We start from the raw sequence: 25,020 nt of genomic DNA, 5'->3' as shown, positions 1-25,020 counted from the left end.
CGAATATCTAATTAAGATCAAACCCTTTCTCAAAAGAAAAAGAATATCTAAGTAAGAACATTCATAAATTAGAACAAATCTGGACTTGAACTTTTTACCCTACCATGTGTTGTAGAATTGTTAAATTTCTTAAAATCGAGATATTAATATTCCTAAATCTATATATGTACGTAGGGCATGTAATATAATATATATACCCATTTAAGATCAATAAGAACGAAAAGAGATTGCATTCTTTCTTTTGAAAAAATATTTTAAAACAATGTTCTTAAAAAAGCGAATATCATCTCATTCATTTTTGTTTAACTTATATATTCAAGGCATTACATTGTCCACTAATAACGTGAAAAGACTATTTTATGATTTCAATTAGATTATACCTTAAATTAAGATTATCAATGAATTAATTACTTCTCCATGTTTAGTAACTCAGAGAGAAGAAAATGTAAAGGACAAAACCATACCACAACCCTATCTTGTCTCTGTCTCTCACAATCTTAAGCATAACGACTTTCCCGACAAACCTCATAAAACATAGCAAGCAAAACTACGAGCCTCTTTATCTGTCCGAAACAAAACTATCATTGTAAATATTTTTAAAATTATGCAAAATAAACACTCCTAAGGAGGCTACGTAAGCTTCGTAAAAGGAGTCTATACAAAAACAATAAATAAAAATAAAAAATAGAAAAAAAAAACAATAAATGGCATTCGGATCATACGACGATGATTCTAAGAGGAAAAGGAGGTACGTAGTTATCTCCATCTCATCTGTTCTTCTTGTTTCTATGGTTGTCGCCGTTACCATCGGCGTGAGCTTCAATAACGATAACGGAACTAAAGAAGAGATCACGGCCTCCGTTAAAGCCATCAAAGATGTCTGCGCGCCAACGGATTACAAGAAGACTTGTGAAGATACTCTAAGGAAAGATGCAAAGGACACATCGGACCCGTTGGAGCTTGTGAGGACAGCGTTTAACGCAACGATGAAACAGATAAGTAACGTGGGGAAGAAGTCACTGACTATGATCGAGCTACAAAAGGATCCAAGGACAAAGATGGCTTTGGATCAATGCACGGAGCTAATGGATTATGCAATCGGCGAGCTTAGTAAATCTTTTGACCAGTTGGGAAGGTTCGAGCTTCACAAGGTTTGTAATATTAATTAGCTTCATGTGCTTTTAACTTAAAACCAATTGACAAGTAAATTGATCATTATATAGTTAATTATTTTTCTAACTATCTGTTGATGTGTGACTTAATTCATTTATTAACAAGGTTGACGACGCATTGATTAAGCTAAAGGTTTGGCTCAGCGCGACGATTAGTCATGAGCAAACTTGTCTCGATGGGTTTCAAGGGACACAAGGTGATGCAGGTGAGACGATGAAGAAGGCATTGAAAACCGCGGTTCAGTTAACACATAACGGGCTTGCAATGGTCAGCGAGATGTTGAATTACTTGGGACAAATGGAGTTGCCGGAGATGAATAGTCGCCGGCTGCTGTCTCAAGAGTTTCCTTCGTGGGTGGATGGGCGCGTGCGTAGGCTCTTGAATGCACCATTGTCTGAGGTCAAACCAGATATGGTTGTGGCTCAGGACGGAAGCGGTCAGTACAAGACGATCAACGAGGCATTGCAAAATGTACCGAAGAAGAATAATGCGACTTTTGTGATTCATATTAAGAGTGGAACCTATAAAGAATATGTTCAGGTGAATAGGACCATGCCAAATCTTGTTTTCATCGGTGATGGCCCTGACAAATCAATAATTTCCGGCAACAAAAGTTTCAAGGACGGTATTACCACATACCGTACAGCCACCGTTGGTAATGATTCTTATGTTATAGCATATCTAAGTGAACAGTCTAACATAGTCTAGACGCTTTAAAAAAAATACATGTTTACATTAAAACCTAAAACTTTATTTTTATCAATTTTGTGTTTATAATTTTGAAGAAATGTAGATGGAACTAATTAGGTTTGAAAAACTTTTTAAATATATATTACCGTTAATAGTTTTTTTAACATGGTCTAAAAATAATTTGAAAGGGCACACTGTTTACCTTTTGTGGTTTCACTTATTACCAAAATGTATATAACTAATGAACCTTGTCCTTATTGCAGCAATCATTGGAGACAATTTCATTGCCAAGAACATGGGTTTCGAGAACACAGCCGGGGCTTTAAACTATCAAGCGGTTGCCGTTAGGGTACTGTCAGACGAGTCCATATTCTACAACTGTAGATTTGATGGTTACCAAGACACTCTCTACGCACATTCCCACCGTCAGTTTTACAGGGACTGTACTATAACAGGCACCATCGATTTCCTCTTTGGAGACGCAGCCGCAGTGTTCCAGAACTGTACATTATTGGTAAGAAAGCCGCTCGCGAACCAGGCATGTCCTATAACCGCCCACGGACGTACAGATCCGAGGGAGTCCACAGGGTTTGTGCTCCAAGGTTGTACTATTGCTGGCGAAGCGGATTACTTGGCGGTCAAGGAAACTAGTAAAGCTTATCTTGGAAGGCCGTGGAAAGAATATTCAAAAACTATCATTATGGAGACGTTCATACCGGATTTTATCCCGGGTGAAGGATGGTCGCCGTGGCAAGGGAACTTTGGTCTTGACACGCTCTTTTATTCGGAGGTGAGGAACACTGGACCGGGTGCAGCTGTGGCGAACCGGGTTACTTGGCCAGGAATCAAGAAGTTGAGTGAAGAAGAGATTGTTGAATACACTCCAGCTAAGTATATACAAGGTGACGATTGGATTCCTGGTAAAGGTGTTCCTTACACGCCCGGTTTTTTCGCCGGGAACGGTTCAGCAACTGGTGCCGGTTCCTCCAACTCCACAACTACCGGTTCAAGCGAACCGGGCTCGACAAACTCTACAACAGGGTCAGATTCTCCAGCGGCTGCCCCAGGAGCCTCGCCCGTCACTGAAAGTGGCTTAGGGTCTCCTTCGGCTACTCCTTCAGCTTCACCAACAGCTTCTCCTTCAGCTTCACCATCAGCTTCTCCGTCAGCTACTCCTTCAGCTTCACCATCAGTTTCTCCATCGACTACTCCTTCAGCTTCACCTTCGGCTACTCCTTCAGCTTCTCCATCGGCTTCCCCTTCGGTTTCGCCTTCTGCTTCTCTGGAAAGCTCTGTTTAAGATTGTGTCTAACTAGAGGTCGTCTGTATGTATCTTTTGCTATTTACTCAAGAAAATGATTAAAAAAAACCTTGAGGATTTTGTAAATGAGTATATATGATTAGCTTTGTAAATTCATGTTAAGTCTATCTAATTTAAATTGCGGGTATTCACTAATCCGTATAAAAAAATTTAAAAGTAAAAAACAGATTTTTGAAAGAAAATGATTTTCTGAAACATTATAAATATATAACATTTTATTATTTTAGTTATATAAATATATAATTAATTTAAATTTTTTAAAATCATCCCCATTAGTTACCCGCGAATTTCAGATGGGACGGATCCGTTTCTTAGCACTATGTGCATATGAATCATTTAAACTAACTTTTGAACATGTGTCGAGATATCATATTTATTTAGTAATCAATAACAATTTATAAATTCAGTAATCATAGGTTAATGTCTATATGGCTTCTTTGGGTTCAAATGTCAAGACAATTTGATTCAGTTAGGCTCTACCAAAGTATAGAAGACTAGCATAGCAATTAACAATATAGGCCCAAACTCCGTTGACAAGCCCAACCCAATAAGCATGGTCCAGAATTGAAACATTTGAGCCACCTTCTGTTTCAGTGGAGTTGTGTTGCAAAGTTGTTGGAGTGCAAACATTTGTTATAATAAACGTTAGTGTGTTCTTACTTGACAAGCTTCATTAGCTAATCATCTCTAATTAAACAGTTATCAAGCTAGTAATGAGACGCTAAAAGACAGTTATCAAGCATTAGGCAACTTCTTAAACAGCTATCAAGCAAAACATTCAATTGTCGATTAGAACAGAAAGACAGAAAACTCAAAACAATGTCTGCAAAAAGCAAATGAGTAACAAGAGTGGTCTACAAGAATTTCGATTCTGAAAGCAGCAACCATAAGGAAACAACAACAACCTCGAAACAACCTTAGACCTTGAAACCACGACTCTTTCGCTTTCCTCTAGCTTTCTCAAACTTCCTTCCCTTAGCCCTAACATAAGGCTTGGTGTGGCTGTGTGGCACACCAGGTGCTTTACCAAAGTGCTTCACTGCTTCACGTGAGTTCTTCGGTCCTCTAAGGAGAACCTGTCACAACACAACACAACATCCCAATTTCAAATAAATAAACTTCAAAAGAGGTTGATTCATTTACAAATTATTAAACTCACCGTGTTCTGTCCCAATGGAGCAACGAGAGCAAGCTGGTCGAAGGTTAAGCACTCTCCACCAGCTTTCTCAATCCTAGCCCTAGCCCTCTCCGTAAACCTCAAGGCAGTAACCTTCATCGCAGGAATCTCATGCACTCTCAAATCATCAGTGATAGTCCCAACCAACACAGCAATCTTACCATCCTAAAGTAAGATAAAGACCAACACCATCAAAATCTAAAATTACTTCCTAAACAGATAATAGAGTGGGTCTCAAGGAAACAAACAAACCTTGCCCTTCATGAACTCAACGAGCTTGGAGAGTGAAAGAGGAGCCTTGTTCACTTTGCTCATGAAAAGCCTCTTAAGGATCACAGCATCGAACTTGCTTCCGGTTCTCCTTACCAAAAACCGGTACAGCTGCAATTAACCAAACCAGCGTAACATACGGTTCAGACAACAAATCAAATAGATTCAGACAACAAACTAGTCATAGAAATTTAACTACCTTGACGAGAAGCTTGAGGTAGACATCATCGGACTTTGGAGCTGTCCTTTTGGTCTTCTTGCTCTTACCTCCGGCGATGAGATCGATACCCTACAACAACCGAACAAGACCACCACCGAATCAATACAATACTGATAATTACAGAACACAACACTCGGAATCTAGAGAGCTAGAAGAAAAACCCTAAGGAGTAATCAATCATTCGCTAAAACAACCAGATCAAAGCTCAGAAATGATTAAAAAAAATCGAAGATTAGACAATGGAGATCAAGTGAGTACGTACCATGGCGTCTGTTACGGAGGAAGACGGAACTGAAGCTAGGGTTTATCAATTTATAGGAGGAAGCTCGTTCGCATTTTTAGGTTTCATGACTTCATTCATCTCCGCTTTTGGGCTCTTTGGGCCCAAGTCATAGGCCCATTTGTAAAATATTTTTCATTGGGCCCAAATCATAGCCCCATTTGTAAAATATTTTTGATTGCTATTTCTGGGACAATGCCGTCAATGAAAGTTAACAGCTAGTGGAATTTTTACTCTCATTATTCTTACACACGTCATGCCATTGTATATTTGTTTATGCTTTGATGCTACGCCAATTCATTCAACGAGCTAGTGGAGATTTTTGTGAATGTAACAAGCACATTTACTTGAAAGTCAACCAACCAATTGTTAAATGAGAAATTTCATGAGTATTTCCACTTTTGTACAAGTTATTTGATATTTTTATACATCGTCTGCATTTGATCAGATATGCAAAACATTTTTTCTCAATAAACTTATAACTTTTCTTTTCATCATAGTCAGGGTGGTCTTCAGCACAACGAATTGAAACATCGGCATAGGCCCTCCAATTTTTTAAAAAAAAAATTACATGGAAAAAGACACTTGAATTTGTAAAAAAAAAAAATTAAAAACCCTTTACTAAATTGTTTTAGGCCTCTAACACGTCAGGAACACCCCTATGATAGTAGAACATTGTATTTCAGTTGACGTTGGTAAAAAAAACTCAACCAATTATTAAACAAGACTTTCAACCAATGCATGTGTAAGATATTTGGGGGTGTATAAATTACTTTCTAAAAATCAATGTTAATTTCTGAAATTCTTCGAGAGTTTTGGATTTATTTTTTATTTTCCCATATATTATAATCATTTTTTTGATTGTTCTCTGAGAAATTTTTGCGGCAGATATAAACTCTAAAGATTAAAATGATCAAAATGTTTCATTAAATAGATAAATATACATTTATACCCCTAGGGTTAATTAAGGGGTGGGGATTTGGGATTGAGGTTTACAATTTTATAAAACAAATATTAAAAATTTGAAAATAAAAATTTTAAAAATAGTTTCAAAAAGTATTTTCGAATTACAAAAAGAAAATTTGAAAAAAAAATCAAAAAAAAATCAAAAAGAAAAAATTATAAAAACAAAATTATAAAAAAGTTCGAATTTGAAAACATATAATCTAAAACTATAAAAAAAATATTTAATTTTTTTATTATTTTTTATATATCTAGGGATTAGGGCATCTCTGTCCATACTCTATTTTTTCTTCTAAAATAGAGTAAAATTGAATATGAAGTAAGATATGATCCAACCCAACTTCATATCTCACTCCATAATGAAATTTACTCCATTTCTATTTTTTGTTTGTTCATCACTCCATTATGAAGTGGGAAATGGAGTAGAGTTGGAGCAATTTTACTCAATTTTTACTTTTAATCTATTTTGGATTTAAAAAAATGGAGTTTTACTTTAGAAATGCTCTTAGAGTCATTTTACCTATTAAATGAAACATTTGGAAAATTGAAAACTTGAAAATGGTCGAGAATTGACTTTCTTCTTTTGTTTTCTCTCTACCATATGATCAAACTCTCCTCTGAATAATAAAGACAAATAGAGCTGAAAGCGGCACTTTGGAAAATGAATACTGCTCCTAAACTTAAACACTTTCTATGGCGAGTGTTATCGGAGGCCATGCCAGTGGGTTCAATATTAAAGAGACGTCGAGTTTGTCAAGATGATGTGTGTAAAAGATGTTGTGTGGTTGAAGAAGACATGGAACATTTGTTCTTCTCATGTCCTTACCCTAAGTCAATTTGGAGAGGAGCTGGATTATCTGATCACACATTTATTGACCCTAATATCAGTTTTGAGCTTAAGATTAAAGCCATTATTTCTTCTGTAAATAATACAGCCCTTAACCTGATTGATCGTCAACAGCCAATATGGATTCTTTGGAGGATCTGGAAGAGTAGAAATCAATTAGTCTATGGGCAGCAGCAATCTAGTTGGCAAATGGACCTCAAACATGCTAAACAGGAAGCACAAGAATGGACGTTGGTATTGTATAAGAATAAAGAGAACTGTGGAGTAAGTCCAACTGAAATGGTAAGACGATACTCACAATGGCAGAAACCAATACAAGGTTATGTGAAGATCAATTATGATGGAAGTAGGCGTCTTAACATGTCAACGGCAGGATGGATAGTTAGAACTGATCAAGGCATATTCATCGGTGGAGGTCAAAGTAAACGTGAAGTACTTGGATCCGGAAGTTTAGAAACAGAGCTACAGGCACTCCTAATGGCAATGCAACACACATGGGGTAAAGGTCACCGGAAAGTAGTGTTTGAAGGAGATAATATACAAGTTCATGAACTACTGACTACCTCAAAGAGAAACTTTCATATGCACAATTGGATACGAGAAATTCAAGGCTGGAAGGAGAGATTTGAAGATGCTTCATTCAGATGGATATCAAGAGAAGACAATAAAGCAGCAGACTGTCTGGCTAAACAATTTCATCGATCTACTACTAATTTCGCCTCTATTAATTATGTTCCTGTAAACATAACTCAATTCCTCCATGAGGATTATATTTCATCAAATCAATAAAGAAGTTATGTTTGTCGTTAAAATAAAATAAAAAAAGACAGATAGATTTTTTTGGGTTCTCATTCTTTGACCTCCCTCCATTTCCCCCACATTTTCTCGCAAAAAAAATATTCTTTTGATTCCTCCGATCGCCACCTAAACACGACCAGTTAATCCTCGCCTGCTTTCGAGCAAACCCTTGTATCAATTTCTCAATTCCGGTGAGCAAAATTTGGGATCTGAGAGAAGAAGAAGATGATGACGAGTATGGAAAGGAGTGTTGGATGATATAATAGGAGATTACTAGAAGGTAAAGGAGGCAAACAGGTTCAGCTCTCTGAGATCGAGATTCGTCAACTCTGCTTCAACGCCCGCCAAATCTTCCTCTCTCAACCCAATCTCCTCGAGCTCCATGCCCCTATTCGCATCTGCGGTACTCTCTCTCTACCTCTCTTGATGAAATCTCATAATTGGGGTTGAAAGTATCATACTTTAGGGATTTGAGCATCTGGGTTGTAAGCTAATGTGTTTCCCTTGAAAGATTATGTGTATTCATATCAACATATAGTACAAGTACGTGAGAGATTCTAGGGATCATCTCTTATCTAAACAGAATATACGAGGAATAATATCTAGGCTATACAACTGATAGTTATCCTCTAATACCCTCCCGCAGTTGCAGCGTGGGCTCTGTCACACCAAGACTGGACCGGAAGCCACAGAATAGTGACGAAGGTAAACCTCTGGCAGTGGGTGAGAAAGAGCTCTTTCCAGGCGTCATAGTTACCATCATCAATGTCTAAGAGGAAGGGAATATAGTGCTTGATGTTGGTGACGCCATAAGCACGTTCGACTGGAATGACAGGAGCGGCCATTTAGACGAAAGAGAGAGAGAGAGATTAAGAAGAAAAGAGAAAAGAAAACGTTGTTAGGTTCAGAATCTAGAACCCTCTGATACCATGTAAGCTAATGTGTTTCCCTTGAAAGATTATGTGTATTCATATCAACATATATAGTACAAGTACGTGAGAGATTCTAGGGATCATCTCTTATCTAAACCGAATATACGAGGAATAATATCTAGGCTATACAACTGATAGTTATCCTTTAATATGGGTATTGTAATTGGGGGTGAAAGTAGCACAATTTAGGGATTTGAGCATATGGGTATTCTAATTGGGGATGAAAGTATCAAACTTTAGGGATTTGAGCATATGAGTATTGTGATTGGAGGTGAAAGTAGTAAACTTTAAGGATTTGAGCATTTGGGTATTGTGATTGGGGGTGAAATGTAGCAAAATTTAGGGATTTGAGCATTTGGGTGCTGTAATTGGGAATGAATGTAGTAGAATTGAGGGATTTGAGCATCTGGGTATTGTAATTTGGGTGAAAGTAGCAAACTTTAGGGTTTCTCTGTGAATTTGAGATTGATCTTGATAACTAGGGGTGAATGTAGATTTGAGATTGATCTTGATAACTAGGGGTGAATGTAGTAAAACTTAGTGTTCCTATGTGAATTTGATCATCTGGGTATTGTAATCTCAGGTGATATTAGGCATGTTCGTTTATTAAACGCGGCGACCAATTCTGGCGACTGAAATTTGTTCGTAATTTTCTTATGCGCTGGTCGCTGGTGAAGGAAAATAGAGAACGCGCGTTAGAATAATCGACGGATTCCGGTGATGTTTGTGCCGCTGAAATAAATAGTGTCACCGTTTATCTTTTCTCTCTCTTTCATGCGGCTGAAAAACATGGATGCTCTTCCGTTTTTTTTTCTAGCGTCTGTAAATTTTCTCGTTTTCCCTTAAAATTTCAGTCGCAAGTGTTAGACGTGGCGTTTAATAAACGAACAGGCCTATTCATGGCCAATATCAAGATCTTCTGAGGCTATTTGAATACGGAGGCTACCCTCCTTCAGCAAACTTTCTCTTCCTCTGCGACTACGTTGACAGAGGCAAGCAAACATGTGTGTTGGTTTTGTGTTGGCAGGTAGTGGAAGATGGGTACGAGTTTTTCGCAAAACGTAGACTAGTCACGATATTTAGCGTGGACGAGTCTCTTGTTTGCTCTTTCGAGATTATGAAACTAGCTCCAGCTTCTAGCAGCGGCCATCCTCTCAAGAAGGTTTGTTTCTTACCAAGAACACAAGCTAAAACTTGAAATCTTCTGAAAAGCATGAAAAAAAAAACTTATTCTACTCTTTGCAACAAGACCTTAGCTTTCAATATGAGATCTTAGCATGAAACAACTATGTTTTCTGTTTATCAGGTACCTAAAAAGTCGTAGTCTTCTCGCTCAAGATAACGGTTTCATAGCTCAAGCTAGGCTCAAGATTCGGACTTCCATTATAACTGTGTTTGTGTCTTCAGTTACGGATTGAATGCAATGAAGAACCCAAAGGGTCCTTGTCCTCGATCATCTTCAACAACTTCTGTATAAAAAAATAGTGTGACACAAAAACACACTTCGTTTTCTGTGTATGGATGCAGAATGATCTCTCTTCTGGAGATTTGCATCTCCTTCTTTCAACCTTTTTAGTTTAAGTTAGAGTGTACAAACCTTTTTGCATTATCATCAAGGTACCACATTTCAAACACAATACGTCTATCATTTGGCAAAAACAGTTAGCTCATGGCTTTTGCAACTAAACATCTTTCCATACGCCAACTCAGCTTGTTCAATGGTAAAAAAAAACAAAACAAAGAAATCAACTTTGAACTAATCTTCTATTTAAAGCTGCACTGTATGAATCCCCGTTCGCATCCCCTCCTAATCTTCTAGCAGCTCTCTGGATCGCAGCTAGCCGCTGCTTCTGCTTATGGTCATTCCATTGCCTGTAGCAGGTAAAGCAAGTGTTAGTGTACACGATGAAGTCTTGTTACTTTAGAGAGAAGAGAGAAAGGCCATACCTGATCAAGAACATTCCTGCAACAAGAAACGACACTCCAAAAGAAACCTTCTGAATCGTTGTCATTACACGAACCCATTGCAGAAGATCTTTAAAACATGACAAAGTCTCAGTCTTGAAAGAGGTCTTCTTCTTCGAGTCTCTTGACCATGATTCCACCACCGATTCTAGACTTGCTTTGCTTCCGTAACACGGTTCTTCTCTAGAATCCTCATTTGTCTGAACGGCAAAACCAGCTGCTTCGCAGAATGATGTGCCGTTAGACTCCCAATTCGAGGCCTTAACGCAGATTATATCGTCGTTTACTCCACAGGGACCAATCGTCTATAAGCACATATATGGAAGCCATTAGAATCCCACAAACCCCACAGAAAACAAAGGTCCATGTGTTTTGTTTATTATCACTCTTTACCTGTGTAAGTGCATTACTGGCGAAGTATGCGTCTTTACAAGCATCAAAAACTCTGTCACAAAAGGAGGCGCAGATGCGAGGAGGACCGGGTTGAATACCGACGTCCGGGTTACAGATTGAACACTCTAATAACTCGAACAAATGCAGACAATCTTGACTAGCTTCTCCATAAGTAGCTAAGTTTCTGACAGCTACGAAAGCTGGGGTTGTCTGAGCAGGAGAGCAACATGTCCTTTTACGGAACACACGGCACATAGTTAGATCCTTGGATCCTCTACCAACGGAGTTAGGAGGCTTTCCTGCTGATTCATATGGTGGAAAGCGTCCTCCTTTAGAAACACATACTCCTCTTGAATCCGGTTTCACTGCACCTACAACCCCAAAACAGAGCATTTCACTCAAATTGAACAACTTTATTGCAAAGACTTCAACTTTTATGAATAGACCAATCTAAAAACGAACAGTGAACCCACATGAACAATAACAAGCTGCGGAACAATTAACAAAACGCAAAACTCAGTTTCTAATCAATTTGGTTTGCATCAGACTAAATCAAGATGATCCAAAAACAGAGCATTTCACTCAAATTGAACTGCTTTGATAACTTTTTATCGCAAAGACCTTCACTTTCATGAAGCTGGTCCAAAAACAGAGCACTGCCCAAGGCACTACCCTCAAGTTAAACAGCTTTGGTAAGTATTTAGTATGAAGACTTCAACTTTCATGAATAGACCAATCAAAAAACGAACACTGAACCCACATGAACAAAAAAACAAGCTGAGGAACAGAACGCAAAACTCAATTTGGATTGCATCAGACGAGTCAAGATTGATAAAAACGACAAAAAGATTGAGACTTTAGAGTGATAGAATCCGAAATCTACAATACCCATTTCCTGAAATCTAACAAACAGATCAAATGGAAATGTGAATCACGAGAACCCTAAGCTTTTGGGACTAACCTGAGGAGAATGAGATCAGGAGATGAAGAAACAGGATCGGACTCTGAATAAGAAACACCTTCTTCGTTGAACATCTTCCCATCATTTCTTTGATTGATCTAAATGCCCGAAGCAAAAGTCTAGATAAAATACGAACAAGACGAGCGTACTCGTGAGACTTGAGCTCAACAAGTCTGGTCCGCGAGGAAGACACACACGGGTCGACCCGAGTACCCGAATGTATAGACTCCGTCTACTTTGGTTTTATTGCTTTGTATAAAGTCTTGTTATTTCAATAGTCTTCTCAACTCATAATATGAACTAAAGCAAGGCTTTCCTTGTGGCACCAATCTGATCACAATCTGTCAGATAAGCCGACAAAACACGACAATGTTCAGAAATAACAACATGAGATTGATTTGGTTTCATGGATCCTCAAAGCAGCTTGACGCCAGCTTCCCTGACAGAATCAATCACAGCCTTGACTTTGCCATGATACCTCTGCTCTTTCTTCATGTGAATAGCAACAGCTGGGATATCTTTGATCAAGAGTCTCTCCCTAAGGATTTTACCAATCTTTGAAGCAGCAGCCACGTCGCGTGTGACCCCCATTGTTTCCCTCAATGCTTTCTCCTGCGAGCTCGCTGAGCAAGCTACCGGTTGGTGAGTGGATGACTTGGGCGTGGACAAACTTGTTCGTGAAGTGCATCTTCAGGACGTAAGGTTTGAGGTAGTCGAAGAGACGTGGTGGTCTCACTGCCGGTGGAATCACCATCTTTGTCTCTCTCTCTGTCTTACTCTATAAAAGTCTGCAATGAGAAACAAAGTGTTACCCTTTAAGAGATAAAGAGAATCTAATAGTAAACCTAAAAGAATCCACATTCTGCGTTTATAACTCTCCAGCATTTAACTTCTTTCAGACATTTCATCAAACACCTGGTGGATATCAATCTAGTGAGAAGTTTGTTCCATATTCTCTAGGTTGAATCTCGATAGCCTAGTACTAAGAAACTAACCTAGTGTAAGAACTGCTAATAATATTTCGAAAGTTCTAGAAATTCAACCCGGATCGTACCTGGAATATGGGAAGCGACGGAGTCCGGCGAAGGGGGAGAGAAAGACGGGAAAAATTGCCGACGAGGACGAGATATTGGGTTTTGATCAAATACACATACTAAGCCCACTATTGGCCCATATTGCTTTAAAGCTTTTGGGTAGTGAGCCCATTTGTTTCACTCTAATTTGAGCTGAAGTCATCTACGAGATTTAAGTATTTCAATTTTTCAAGTAATCTGAATATTTTTCAAGTACCTTTGGTTATTATTTTTATGTAATTTTGATAATTTCTGAATAAATTGATAATATATCTTTGATTTTCGTAACATAGATTAAAAAATTAGCTGCTATATGGTTTGAATTTGGGAAATTGCATTACAAACTATAGTATGTTTACCACTATATTAAAACATTATTGCGTTTACAGCTTTTTCTCAAACTAGCCTTAATAAACTTGATATTGGTTTGGCTCATTTGAGTCAGTCTTTTGTAATAAGATGCGTGTGTAGTATAACATTGTGGAATACTTCAGTATTTTAATTAAGTAAACAATTTCTTTGGTTTTAGTTTGGATGAACAGCTACTTTTCAGTTTCTATTAATTCCACATAACCTTCCCAACAGTCTGTTAACGTCAATATGAGTCATAATACCATATAAAGTACAGCTTAGGGACATAATTGATCTACATTTCCTAATCTATGATAAAACACCAACCTGACATTGTAGATGTGGAGAAGCATCCTTTTGATATATCTTTCGATACGGATTTGAGAGTTGGCCAATCTTAACTCAGCGTTGAGCAACTGTAACGAGTTGTTTGGAATCGGACTCCAAGTCAGAGAAGATGTTCTCATATCCAAAGATAAAAGGGAAATTGCAATATTGTTTGTAAGAATGTGCATTGTTATGTTTGTCTTTCTTTATTTATTATACAAAAACTCGTTACAAAGTTGTACCCTCCAGTGTTCTTTTTCCTGTCTCCACAAGTACATGACAAGAATATTACTTGCGTAATTTAACAGTGACTCTTATTTATTTCACTGTTAAATGGCAGTGAGAGTGAAAGAGAGAAAGTCCCCCGCTTTCCCAGGGAACTGAACCTTTCTTCTTTTTACCCTATTTACACGTTTGCAACTTTGCATACATATTTATAAAAATGACGTAAGCATTCAGTGTCTTTTTTGGTAACTCGTTTCCAAATATAAATAAAAATAAAAATAAAACAAGGTAATGAATATGTATTATATAGAGGAATACATAAGAAACAGATTTTTGTCAGAGACTCAGAGTTAACAGAAGTCTTTTTTTTTGCTAAAAAAGTTAACAGAAGTCTTGAAACTTGAATATTCTGATATTAATATTAAGAAGTTAAATATTTTTATTTAGACACTATCAGTAATTCGGGAAGAATATCTTAACTCTTCAAAACCCTTGTCAAAAAAAAAAAAAATCTCACCTCTCCATGGAAATTATATTTACCAATAATTATAAGAACGAAATTAACCAATGTTCCATGTGTCCATGCCCATTTGTGTTCATAAATATCGCGTACCATTGCCAACAAAAGTGACAAACATCTAGAGTACCTACCAGTGTTTATTTCAAAGCATTCTTATATACACATTGAAGTTGTTCGATAGGGAATCCTTCGGTAAATTTCTACTAAGATCGCTTATGAAAATTATCTTCTCACGGGGACGATTGCATAGTCGGGAAGGGGAGAGACACACGTGTTGGAGTAGTAGAACACGTGCAAAAATATGATCAACATGTACAGATCTCTCATTAGTTCGCACGTGCCCTGCTTCTCCAGCAAGTGTTACTCATCCATTACATTTCTCTTGCATCAACTCCAAATAGCTTCCATGGTCACGCACGTATATATACTTACTGTATAGGAAGATAGAGAGAGATGTTTGTGTAGAAGAAAATAGTTAAGAACAAGTATATAACTTATAGTGAGGACTGAGGAGGCATGAACTTCCTCTTGCTCGTTTACTTATATATAGTGGGTTTTAATTGTTTGATAAAATGAGGCAAAAGTCTAAAATAAGATAAATCCGAAAATTCAAGTATTATAACATAATAATAAAATGGAAGTGGAATCAAAGTGATTGAGTCTTGAAGTGGGTTTTCTTTAAATGTGAATAAGAAGTGAGATGGCAATCATATCACCAAGTCTTTCATTACTTTTAATAATGTTTTCTTTTCATTGTTCAAATTTACTTTGAGGGAGATGTATATAAAACAAGACTTGCATTAATAAGTATTCCTACTGTTTTTAAAAGATGCATTTTTTGTGTTTCAAGCATATTAAATTTTAGTTAAAATATATTATTTTGTGATTATTTATTTTTCATAATTTCAAACCAATATTATTTGAAGAAGAACAATATCATTATTAGCTAATAATAATCATATATAGAAAATGTCAGATCACGATTTTAATTTGAATCATATTTTTATTTCAAAACATTTATCTTTCACAAGCAAAGAGACATTTTCCCAACATAATAAAACCAACTTTTTAGGAAGCTAGCGAATCAGCATATCCTATGAATGTGTTAGGAAGCATCGTGTTATTGATGTCTCTGTTAAAAGTTTGTATTAACAGCATGTTTGATGTAATAACATGCTGTAATTTCTAATTCATGTAATATGTTACATTCATTTGATATCAATAACTTTAAGACGTTAGAAAAATAAAATAAAACCAACTTTTTTTGTTGTGGAGAATTGCAAATTGATTATGCATGAATAAACATAGTTGACCTTTGACCAGGATAAGAGGATCAAATTATCGATTTACAAATGGACAACATTGGGTAGCTTGTAAGAATATCTTAAGCATTGTTAATAAATAATGAAATACATCATTACGCAATGTATGTAATAGAGACAGACGGTAAAGATAGGTGACGAGCTCGAGTCAGTTTATGTCTACTTAGTACTTCCTGCCACCGAATCCAAGTTCAAGTCTCACTATTTTCCCCAGTTTTTACTTCATCGTGACGTCACCACAACTATAGTTTTTTCTTTTGCAACTTGGGTTTGAACACAACTATAGTTATGAAAACTTAGGTTCAACCCTCTTATTACCAATAAAAATAATACGTAGATTAATAATAAAATATATTAATTTTTTAAAAAAAAATCTAAAATAATTCAAAAAAAATAATAACGCTCATTTTAATGACGCTAACGACACTAACTAAACCCTAAATCTTAAATTCTAAACCGTAAACCTTAACCCCTAAATTCTAAACCCAAACTCTAAACCCTAAACCAAAACCCTATATCTTAAACCCAAATCCTAAACCCTAAATCCAAACTGTAAACTCTAAACTCAAACCCTACACCTTAAACTCAAACCCTAGATCCTAAACTCAAACCTAGACTCTAAACCCAAATCTTAAACCCTAAAGAAACAACATCAACATTAACCCAAACTTTTAGGATATAGGATTTGGGTTCAGGGTTTACGATTTGAGTTTAGGGTGTAGGGATTAGGTTTGGATATATGGTTTGAGTTTAGAGTCTATGATTTGGGTTTAGGATATAGGGTTTGGGTTTAGGGTTTACGGTTTGGGTTTAGGGTATAGATTTAAAGTTTAGGGTTTAGTTAGTGGCGTTAGTATCATTATAATTGACGTTATTATTTTTTTCAATTATTTCAGATTTTTTTAAATAAAATTAATCTATTTTATTATTAATCTATGTGACATTTTGATTAGTAACAAGAGGAGAGGTGAATTTAAAAATCTTGTTCTTATGAGATAACCATATTATTACCAGTTTAAAATCTTATAATTAAGAGCGTTTGGGGTTTGAATTTTCCGTGTATACTTGCCAGCATTAACTACGCGAATACTCACATGCAACGCCGAATAATTAAAGTTATGGTTTATATTAACAGAGTTTGGTTCAATCAAAGTTTCGTCCAAAAACGCAGTGATAAGAAAGGAACGACGATTAAATGTAGTGTAGCCTTTCATTAACGACGATTAAGCGTCCGACTAATCCCGATATTCACAATGACATGGTAGTTCATGCAATCCCATTACCAATAACACATTCAATCAAAGATTCAAAACCAAGTGACAAAGTATTTCATGCGGCGTGTTTGCTTTAAAATAAAAACCACACCACTACATTTAAGTTTTCCAATAAAGTATAATTAGTAGAATTAATAATCAAAGGTTTAAGCAAATTTCTCTAATACGCTTTATTTTTTTAAGACATCATAACTTGGTTTGAAATGGGGAAGAAATGAAATAATTTTTGTTGTTGTATAAAAGAAAAATAGAAGAAAATGATGGTGAAGAGAATGCGAGATGATGAAGAAGTGACGGAGACAGTAACACAGAGAGGTGTGGGTTGCGTGTTCCTCGCGAGTTTCTTTCTCCTTTTTATCTTTCCCTTTTCCTTCTTTTTACCATACTCCATAGATAGTGAGACAGAGACTTTCTGTGTCTTGAAGAGTTCCAATGCAATTCTTTTTTCTTTATCACTTAGACACTTACTGTTCTTGTCTTCTCCCATTATTAACAAAACTAAAACAAACCTTTATGATCTCTATATTTTATAACATTAATATATTTGTAGCACATATTCAACGGTAGCCCAAATTCAATGAGATGCATGCAATAATACTCTACGTGACAGAAAAATTCACATATACGGAACATTGTTGAAATTGTACTAGAGTTTGCCCTATTTGTTTTTTTTTCGTTAAAAAACATGTTTTTTTTTAATGTTTTAACCCATGTACATAATTATCTTCATCTGCACGTTCTTATTAGTTATAGAAAATCATATTTGGGATCAATTCAATCATTGTTACATGTTTTAAAGCATGAACATCGAATCTTAGTCGATAGATCTTGTGATATGTGAAAAAGGGAAAAGAAAAAAATATTTGTATAACTAAAAGATTTCATTCTTTATAAAAGAAAAAAAAAGTGCAGTTCACTGTCACTTAAGTTTTTTTTTTTTTTTTTTTGTAAACTTACTGTCACTTAAGTTCTGACGAAAATGAAGTGAATCGTTCCCCCCATGTTTTATGGGTTTGGGTTTTCCCCTCTGACGTCGTTGCTTTCAACACACTGTTTCTCTATCTCTCATTTCAACAAGTACATTTTATTTGTTTAGAGCAACGTTATCGGTAAAAACGTTTTTGGGTTCTTAATTTTTTTTTTTTGATTAAAAAAAAATTAAAAATGAATCAATGCGGACCGTCAACTGTCAGCGAGGTCCGCGAACAGTATAAGGACCAAACCAAAACGCCTCTTAATTTAGCTACTTCTTCCCTGGGTTTTGGTATTTTTTGTGGGTTCCTCTGATGTGATATTGAGCTCATATATGAAGTTATGGGCATGAAAGATATTCAGAAATTGGCCCATGATGTTAGTTAATATGTCCAGCCTATTTTTATCAAGTTACAAGCCCAAAAAGATTCATAAACAAGTGGTTTATTTGCTGTCCAAGAGGAGTGACGAAAATTAGATGATTAATTGCATGGAAGCTTTCTCTCTCTTGCATTGCAAGAAATGCTTGTTTCAAGAACATTTTCTCTCCTCCATGCACTAGTTTTATCATTTCCAATGTAATAAATATCTAGCTTTGTGGGCAAGTTTAGTTTCTTATAAATAAGTTGTAATCTCTATTGAAATAAAATAAGTTTTGAGTGATTATTTTTGGAAACTTGAGAGTGATTCTCACTTTTCTTTCAATGGTGTGTAATATCCATTGACATTTTCGATCCGTCTTGGTGCGTCATATCCAAAGGATCAAACCGATTCGTCCTGGTGCGTCATATCCAGAGAATCATCCTCATTGTCGTCTAGGTGCGTCATATCCTAAGGCATTGAGTTGGAATATCGAAGGGCTTCCGCATCCTTCGTGCGACCATTCACTCCACATCCCTTGTCTTTGAAGCTTTACGGTTTCATAGCAGCAAGGCTTATCCCCTTTACCAACTTAGAGTGCCGACTCCTCGGGAGGTTTTCATCAATTGGTATCAGAACACACTCTGAGTTTGATATTCATTTTTGTTATCTATCATTCTCTTCTTTTCATCTTCTACAAAAAAAAAAAAGAGTTTTATTATTTCTGTTCTACAAGTCTGCTGGATCATTAGGAAGTGTGTGTTCAAATTTTTTCTTTCTTCGGAGAGAAAGATTTGAGGATAAATCTTTTTGAAGATGATGAGTATGATGTGATATTGGGCTAATATATGAAGTTATGGGCATGAAAGACATTCAGAAATTGATCTATGATGTTAGTTAATATGTCCAGCCCATTTTAATCAAGTTACAAGCCCAAAAAGATTCATAAACAAGTGGTTTCTTTGTTGTCCAAGAGTAGTGACGAAAATTAGGTGATTAATTGCATGAAAGCTTTCTCTCTCTTGCATGCAAGAAATGCTTGTTTCAAGAACACTCTCTCTCTCCTCCATGTTTGGTGCGTCATATCCAAGGGATCAAACCGATTCGTCCTGGTGCGTCATATCCAGGGAATCATCCTCATTGTCGTCTAGGTGCGTCATATCCTAGGGCATTGAGTTGGAATATCGAAGGCCTTCCGCATCCTTCGTGCGACCATTCACTCCACATCCCTTGTCTTTGAAGCTTTACGGTTTCATAGCAGCAAGGCTTATCCCCTTTACCAACTTAGAGTGCCGACTCTTCGGGAGGTTTTCATCACACCCCTTAAGAAACCTCAAATTTTCCCCGATAATGTTGCTCTTAGAGGCTCCCACACTAGTGTTTTCTATCATTAATAACTAATTAGCAAAATAAAAGGTATTTTAACTGAAGTAGGGTCGTTGGTGACTAAGAATGATTAGAAAAAATATCAAAACCAAAACAGAGATAACCGTAAACAAACTAGAATAATATCAAAGCCAAAACAGATATAACTGTAAAGAGAGGAACTCAAAAATCATTGGGTTAGTCTTCATCCCAAAAATAGTGTCTTTATGAAAATACATACTAATTTACTTTTGATGCAGGTTTCTTAACCACTTTAAAAGGAGATAAGAATCAGATTTTTCAAACTGGAAAATTATATAACTTTGATGTCTTCTACCATCTAACAAATGGGAGTGAACTTAGTTTTTTTGTCTACCTTAAATCAATAAACAACTTCGTTTTCTGCATATGTTATTGCTCTCGAGACTGTAATAAACATTCGATTTATAGAGGAATAACAAACAATAATGACTTGAATAAATAAACAAAATTCAAAGACTAATAATGTATGGCAGGGACCACGCGTACGCAGGCCCCCTCTGCCACAAATAATGACGCAGGCTCTCCCACTTGGGGAGACCTTAGGCTAAGCACCCATCCTTAGAGTGCAATGGAAGTCACTGGCCTAGGCCACTCGTCTTCTTGATCACGAGTTGACCCCATCCAGGTAAGTGATTTGAACGTTCTCTCCTCTTCTCTTCTTATACTCTGCTCCGCGTATTATTCATTTTATGTGTAAGCGATGTGGGACTTGTTAGTAGCACATGTCACTCGCTCAAAAGCTTCATAACTGTTATACACATGGCTAGATGTTGTAAGCCATGTTAACTGTTCGAAAAATTTCTGATTACATTCCTGGATACTCAAACACAAACTGCAGCTTTGCTATAACGATTCTTGTCTTTGACAGGAATATTGAAAAGCAGTTTCTTTCATCAGAAACAGAGCAAAGTTTAATCAATCAGTAACTTCTATATATATATGAAGACATTATCTATGATAATGAGTACTGTTAACTTACGAACACATTTTGCGCTAATGAAAAGTTGAATTGTTTGTAGACCGAATGTGGCAAAGCATAAACCAACACAAAACTATGTGTTGATCAGTTATTAGCACTGAGTTCTGCTCTTAAGATTAGTTTTTTTTTTTTTTTGCTTAATATGGTTTAGTGTTTGTATTGAGGTTCTTTTTGTATATTATGAACATAATTTTCAGTTTTAGACAACATGTAAAGGCACTCAACATGTAAAGACAGTGCTTTAACAACGTTTTGACCAAGGCTAAGAATTAAGAATCAAAACTTGAACTCAAAGATTGTAGGGCTTTACCCCGAAGGGAGCCCTTCCAAAAATTCTCGAAGGCCAAAGACAAGCTAAGGCCTAAGAGGGGGTTTGGAAATAGTTTTCAACCAGCAATAGACGCGCCTCGGTTAGTACCTCATTAGCTGCGTCATTGCCCCAAGCGCAAAGATGACTTTCAACCAACGACTGCGTCTCTCTTTTATAGTCACCAAATCCATCCTACTCGATTTACATCTCCGATGTGGGACAATTAATATAGCTTGACCTACCAATTATTATTATTGTCGTGCATATCTTTGTAACTGTCGAATACAATATCAACAAAGTAAGGTTAGCAGTTACGAAAATACAAAAAGGTTCAAAGACTCGTAATGTATGGTAGGAGCCGCGCGGACGCAGGCTACCTCTGCCACAAATAATGACGCAGGCTCTTCCACTTGGGAAAACCTTAGGCTAAGCACCCTTCCTTTACGTGCAATGGTAGTCACTAGCCTAGGCCACTCGTCTTCTTGATCACGAGTTGACCCCGTCCAGGTAAGTGATTTGAACGTCCTCTCCACTTCTCTTCTTATACTCTGCTCCGCTTGTTATTCGTTTTATGTGTAAGCGATGTGGGACTAATGTACTACTCAAACAAGCTTGAGACGGCAAAATTCTTTTGTGCGTTTACATGTGGGCCTGACGGCTATTGGCCCAGTTAAGTGTTTGGTAGTTTCTGCTTGTGAAAACACACATGCATCCATCATAGTTGAGGGAATGTGTTCTCAAGCAGTGAAGCAGAGAATGAACCTAGTGTATGCTAGCTTTTAACAAGCGAACCATCAAACGTTCTTCACAAATGGAAAATATTTTCCAAAAAAAAAAAAATGTTTTCCAAAAAACATTAAAATTCATAAGAAAAGAAGAGTAGATATAGTATGCTAACTTTTAAAAATCAACCATCAAAGGTTCTTCACCAAATGAAAAGATACTGAATATGATTACCTAGCTCATATACTCTGTTCCTCTCGAGAGGCATTCAAACTATTCCCGCTCTCGTCTTTAGCACTCACCAAGCCAATACAACAGAGTGGTAGATTCAATAGCCAACTCTGTTGTTGCCTTCTTGTTCCTATAATTGGCTACTTTCATGTTTGCCTTGCAGACTTTATTGAACCAAAGTCTTAACAAAGGGGAAAACATAAACATCCAAGCTACAAAGACCCATATAACATCGGATCATCACATTAAAAAAAACATAGTACAGAGTCTGTCCTCTTTCCTAGATTTGGAGTCTTCCTTTCTCCTATATCCAAATGTTGAAATGAGGAAGTTCTTGTAAATGCTCATAAACTTGGCCACAAATGCTGACACCACCAACAACAAACATCACCCTAGTGAATGAGTAACTTAACCACATCTCAACACAAACAGTGTACTCTTGCACAACGCAATGGGGTTCAAAGTTGTCATCTTTTGTTATTACCATACTATACTCAACATACCTTCTCTGCACTGGCACCATATATCTGAGAAGCTTCTTTGTGAAACTGTTTTTTCAGCTCTTTTCCGCCTCCCCAAGTCGATGCCTAGTAAAACCGAATCCTCTTTTGTATCAGAGTCTCCAGCGTAGTTCACAACCTCACATTTCACCCTGGATAGTAAAAAAAAATGAAGAAATCACTAGGAAGAACAATTATAATGTCTTGAGGACAAATTAAGAACATTTGTAGTTGACCAAAGAAGAGGAGCTTGCAGGTCCTAAACCCCCACCACCTTCTTACAAGCTTTGTGTTGGAAAACACACTGGAAAAGAAAGAAAACACTTTCAAGTCTCTTCTTTGGAAGAAAACACTTTCTAGTCTCCACTAAAATCATGTGGACAATTTTTAACATACATAACTGTGAATTCTCAAATCATAGTGTGATCATTTGTCTACCAAATCAACTAGCCTACCAAGAAATTAAAACTGGCAAGAGAAATGCTTAGAGCAGCTCAAATTTTATACTAAGCATATTATGATTAATTTTATATATACAGAGATGATAATAACTCAGCTCTTTGGATAGATTTAACAATCACTGAATGGAATATAGCATGAAAAACGATACATGAAGAAAAAAAAACAGTCAAATCACATTGTAAAAGCAATTTTATCCCCTTCCAATATAATCAAACTAGTGCAACAACAGCAGCAGCAGCAAGAGGAGCCAGCTAGAAAACACAGAGTTTTGTCGTTCAAAGTTGTTGAATCATCAACCACGCCCACGCCCTGCTCCTGTTTTCACAACATATGAGTATAATTTAGCTTAATTGTCACTGTAGCAGACAAAACTATCAAGAATAAGTTAATCAAAGATTTTGTGACAAACAGCTTGTACCTCTGTTGCCACTCATCTTAGCCATTGGAGCTCCTCGGCCTCGTCCTCTGGCCCCTCCATCATCCATACCACGTCCTCTTCCACGTCCAACCCCTGGTGGTTTCCTATCTGCACATATTTTAACCATTGTTCATAAATGATAAGTAACGGTTCGCTTTAGTTTGAAATAGGCACCATATAGACATGAGAAAACTATACCTGTGCGGGTCTTCTCCTCCTGTACTTTATCAATCACCTGAACAGAGAATAAGTCGATATATAAGTAAAAAAAAACAATCTAGGTTGAAGTATATTGTACAAGATGTAAGAACATAAAAAGACACAGCTTATGACTGTCATATCTAGAATGTTGTTAACTGAATATATTTGATCACAGAGGATACAAAATATGCTATATGGAGCTACTGGCTTCATAAAAAACAAAACACAAGTCTGGTCAGGCAAACACCATTCTCTGTGATATCGTCTAAGACGCGCTGCAACAAGAGGCAAAATCCCATTTTCTCAAACAGGGTTCATGCCACTTGGAGCACATATCTGATTTGGCTAAGCATCATCACTCCAGAGCAAAGAGACTCTAAAAAAACTATATCAGTCAAGAGGCATATACAAACACGAAAGAGTATATTACCTCATCTGGAACACGAAGGTACTTGATAGTGTTACCACGGATATAACATTCCGGCATCCTCCAAAACCTGTCTCCATCCTACAAGCATAATCAAACAAACATATCTTAGTGTCAACCACACAAAAACTTAAAAGACGAAAATAGAAAAAAAAATGGAAACTTTGTATGAATATACGAGAGGAGAAGATAACCTTTGATGTGCAGATAACTTCACGCAGATGGATGTTCATCCACGTATCGCAATTTACTAAATGCCCATTGTATGTCTCTCCATTCTTGAGCTCCACAAGCTACCAACAACGATTCGATCATCAAAAAAGATGTAAACTTTAAGATAAGCACACCAACTAGTCCTAACGCAACATCTCAAACTTAAACAGTGCCCACTTAACTTCTGCTACCACAAGGATTCCATCATCATAAAGATGTAAACTTTAAGAGAAAAAAAAGAAGATCCTATGCACCTAAGTCCTAACGCAACATCTCAAACTTAAAACAGTGGTCACTTAACTTCTGATCTATATGTTATAATCAAGTGTCGAAGTTTCACTTACCATGGGATGTCCTTGAGCAGTCTTGAGTAGCGAAAGAGGAAGCTACAAAACGCAAAAACATAAGCTAAAGAGTCAACCTTTGAAGTTATACCGAAAACAACACAGTACGAAGAACCTAAGATTCAGTATAAGCCTAGGAAGCGACTTACCATCTTCTCCAATCAGTAGATTTAGAGATCGGTAAAGAACCCGTGCGGGAGAACCAATAGAGGAAGAGAAACAGAACAAAACCCTAAACAAAGACAGGAGAAACCTTGTTGGATTCAGACAGTTGGGAGGGATCTCTAACTCGATCGGTGATCTTTTAGGTCAAATAGGAACTTTATAATAGTCACATTGTTTTCAATATTTTACAAGTAATATTGTTTTACGTCATGTAACGTTCAACAAT

At 36.7% G+C, this 25,020-nt stretch overlaps 4 protein-coding genes, 4 non-coding genes and 1 pseudogene across 9 annotated transcripts; 1 reads left to right on the top strand and 8 right to left on the bottom strand.

The window, feature by feature from the left end:
• Nucleotides 1-579: 579 nt before the first annotated feature.
• Nucleotides 580-3,330, top strand: LOC111200838 (putative pectinesterase/pectinesterase inhibitor 28). Its single transcript, XM_022692254.2, has 3 exons — nucleotides 580-1,151; nucleotides 1,279-1,828; nucleotides 2,127-3,330. Exons 1-3 carry the CDS (start codon nucleotides 705-707, stop codon nucleotides 3,161-3,163), a joined length of 2,034 nt encoding a protein of 677 aa, XP_022547975.2. The 5' UTR covers nucleotides 580-704; the 3' UTR covers nucleotides 3,164-3,330.
• Nucleotides 3,331-3,951: 621 nt separating this feature from the next.
• On the bottom strand, nucleotides 3,952-5,179 carry LOC111213725 (60S ribosomal protein L18-2-like). The gene is made up of 5 exons (XM_022715546.2): nucleotides 5,114-5,179; nucleotides 4,831-4,920; nucleotides 4,614-4,742; nucleotides 4,344-4,526; nucleotides 3,952-4,260 (listed from the first exon to the last, which is right to left on the bottom strand). Exons 1-5 carry the CDS (start codon nucleotides 5,114-5,116, stop codon nucleotides 4,102-4,104), a joined length of 564 nt encoding a protein of 187 aa, XP_022571267.1. The 5' UTR covers nucleotides 5,117-5,179; the 3' UTR covers nucleotides 3,952-4,101.
• A 5,080-nt stretch (nucleotides 5,180-10,259) lies between these two features.
• Nucleotides 10,260-12,217, bottom strand: LOC125574875. Of its 2 annotated transcripts, none has more exons than XM_048769711.1 (4): nucleotides 11,991-12,217; nucleotides 11,030-11,400; nucleotides 10,619-10,941; nucleotides 10,260-10,543 (listed from the first exon to the last, which is right to left on the bottom strand). In XM_048769711.1, exons 1-4 carry the CDS (start codon nucleotides 12,073-12,075, stop codon nucleotides 10,417-10,419), a joined length of 906 nt encoding a protein of 301 aa, XP_048625668.1. In that variant the 5' UTR covers nucleotides 12,076-12,217; the 3' UTR covers nucleotides 10,260-10,416. The 2 variants fall into 2 exon arrangements, with proteins under 2 accessions (XP_048625668.1, XP_048625669.1); XM_048769712.1 differs by having other exon boundaries at nucleotides 11,030-11,440; nucleotides 11,987-12,064.
• LOC111200841 lies at nucleotides 12,201-12,744 on the bottom strand (annotated as a pseudogene).
• A 7,546-nt stretch (nucleotides 12,745-20,290) lies between these two features.
• Nucleotides 20,291-20,454, bottom strand: LOC125593509. Its single transcript, XR_007329413.1, has one exon. It is a non-coding gene; the product is annotated as a U1 spliceosomal RNA (small nuclear RNA).
• Nucleotides 20,455-21,102: 648 nt separating this feature from the next.
• Nucleotides 21,103-21,253, bottom strand: LOC125593699. The gene has a single exon (XR_007329597.1). It is a non-coding gene; the product is annotated as a U4 spliceosomal RNA (small nuclear RNA).
• A 208-nt stretch (nucleotides 21,254-21,461) lies between these two features.
• LOC125593531 lies at nucleotides 21,462-21,625 on the bottom strand. Its single transcript, XR_007329435.1, has one exon. It is a non-coding gene; the product is annotated as a U1 spliceosomal RNA (small nuclear RNA).
• Nucleotides 21,626-23,106: 1,481 nt separating this feature from the next.
• LOC125593287 (sm-like protein LSM4) lies at nucleotides 23,107-25,016 on the bottom strand. Its single transcript, XM_048769709.1, has 7 exons — nucleotides 24,779-25,016; nucleotides 24,630-24,671; nucleotides 24,267-24,365; nucleotides 24,076-24,153; nucleotides 23,643-23,679; nucleotides 23,445-23,552; nucleotides 23,107-23,341 (listed from the first exon to the last, which is right to left on the bottom strand). Exons 1-7 carry the CDS (start codon nucleotides 24,779-24,781, stop codon nucleotides 23,319-23,321), a joined length of 390 nt encoding a protein of 129 aa, XP_048625666.1. The 5' UTR covers nucleotides 24,782-25,016; the 3' UTR covers nucleotides 23,107-23,318.
• On the bottom strand, nucleotides 23,876-24,009 carry LOC125593764. The gene has a single exon (XR_007329655.1). It is a non-coding gene; the product is annotated as a small nucleolar RNA snoR127 (small nucleolar RNA).
• Nucleotides 25,017-25,020: the final 4 nt, after the last annotated feature.

The sequence above is a fragment of the Brassica napus genome, chromosome C9 (assembly GCF_020379485.1).
Source record: "Brassica napus cultivar Da-Ae chromosome C9, Da-Ae, whole genome shotgun sequence".
NCBI lineage: Eukaryota > Viridiplantae > Streptophyta > Magnoliopsida > Brassicales > Brassicaceae > Brassica > Brassica napus.
Note: the sequence above shows the minus strand (reverse complement) of the source record. Positions and strands in the feature narration are given on the sequence as shown.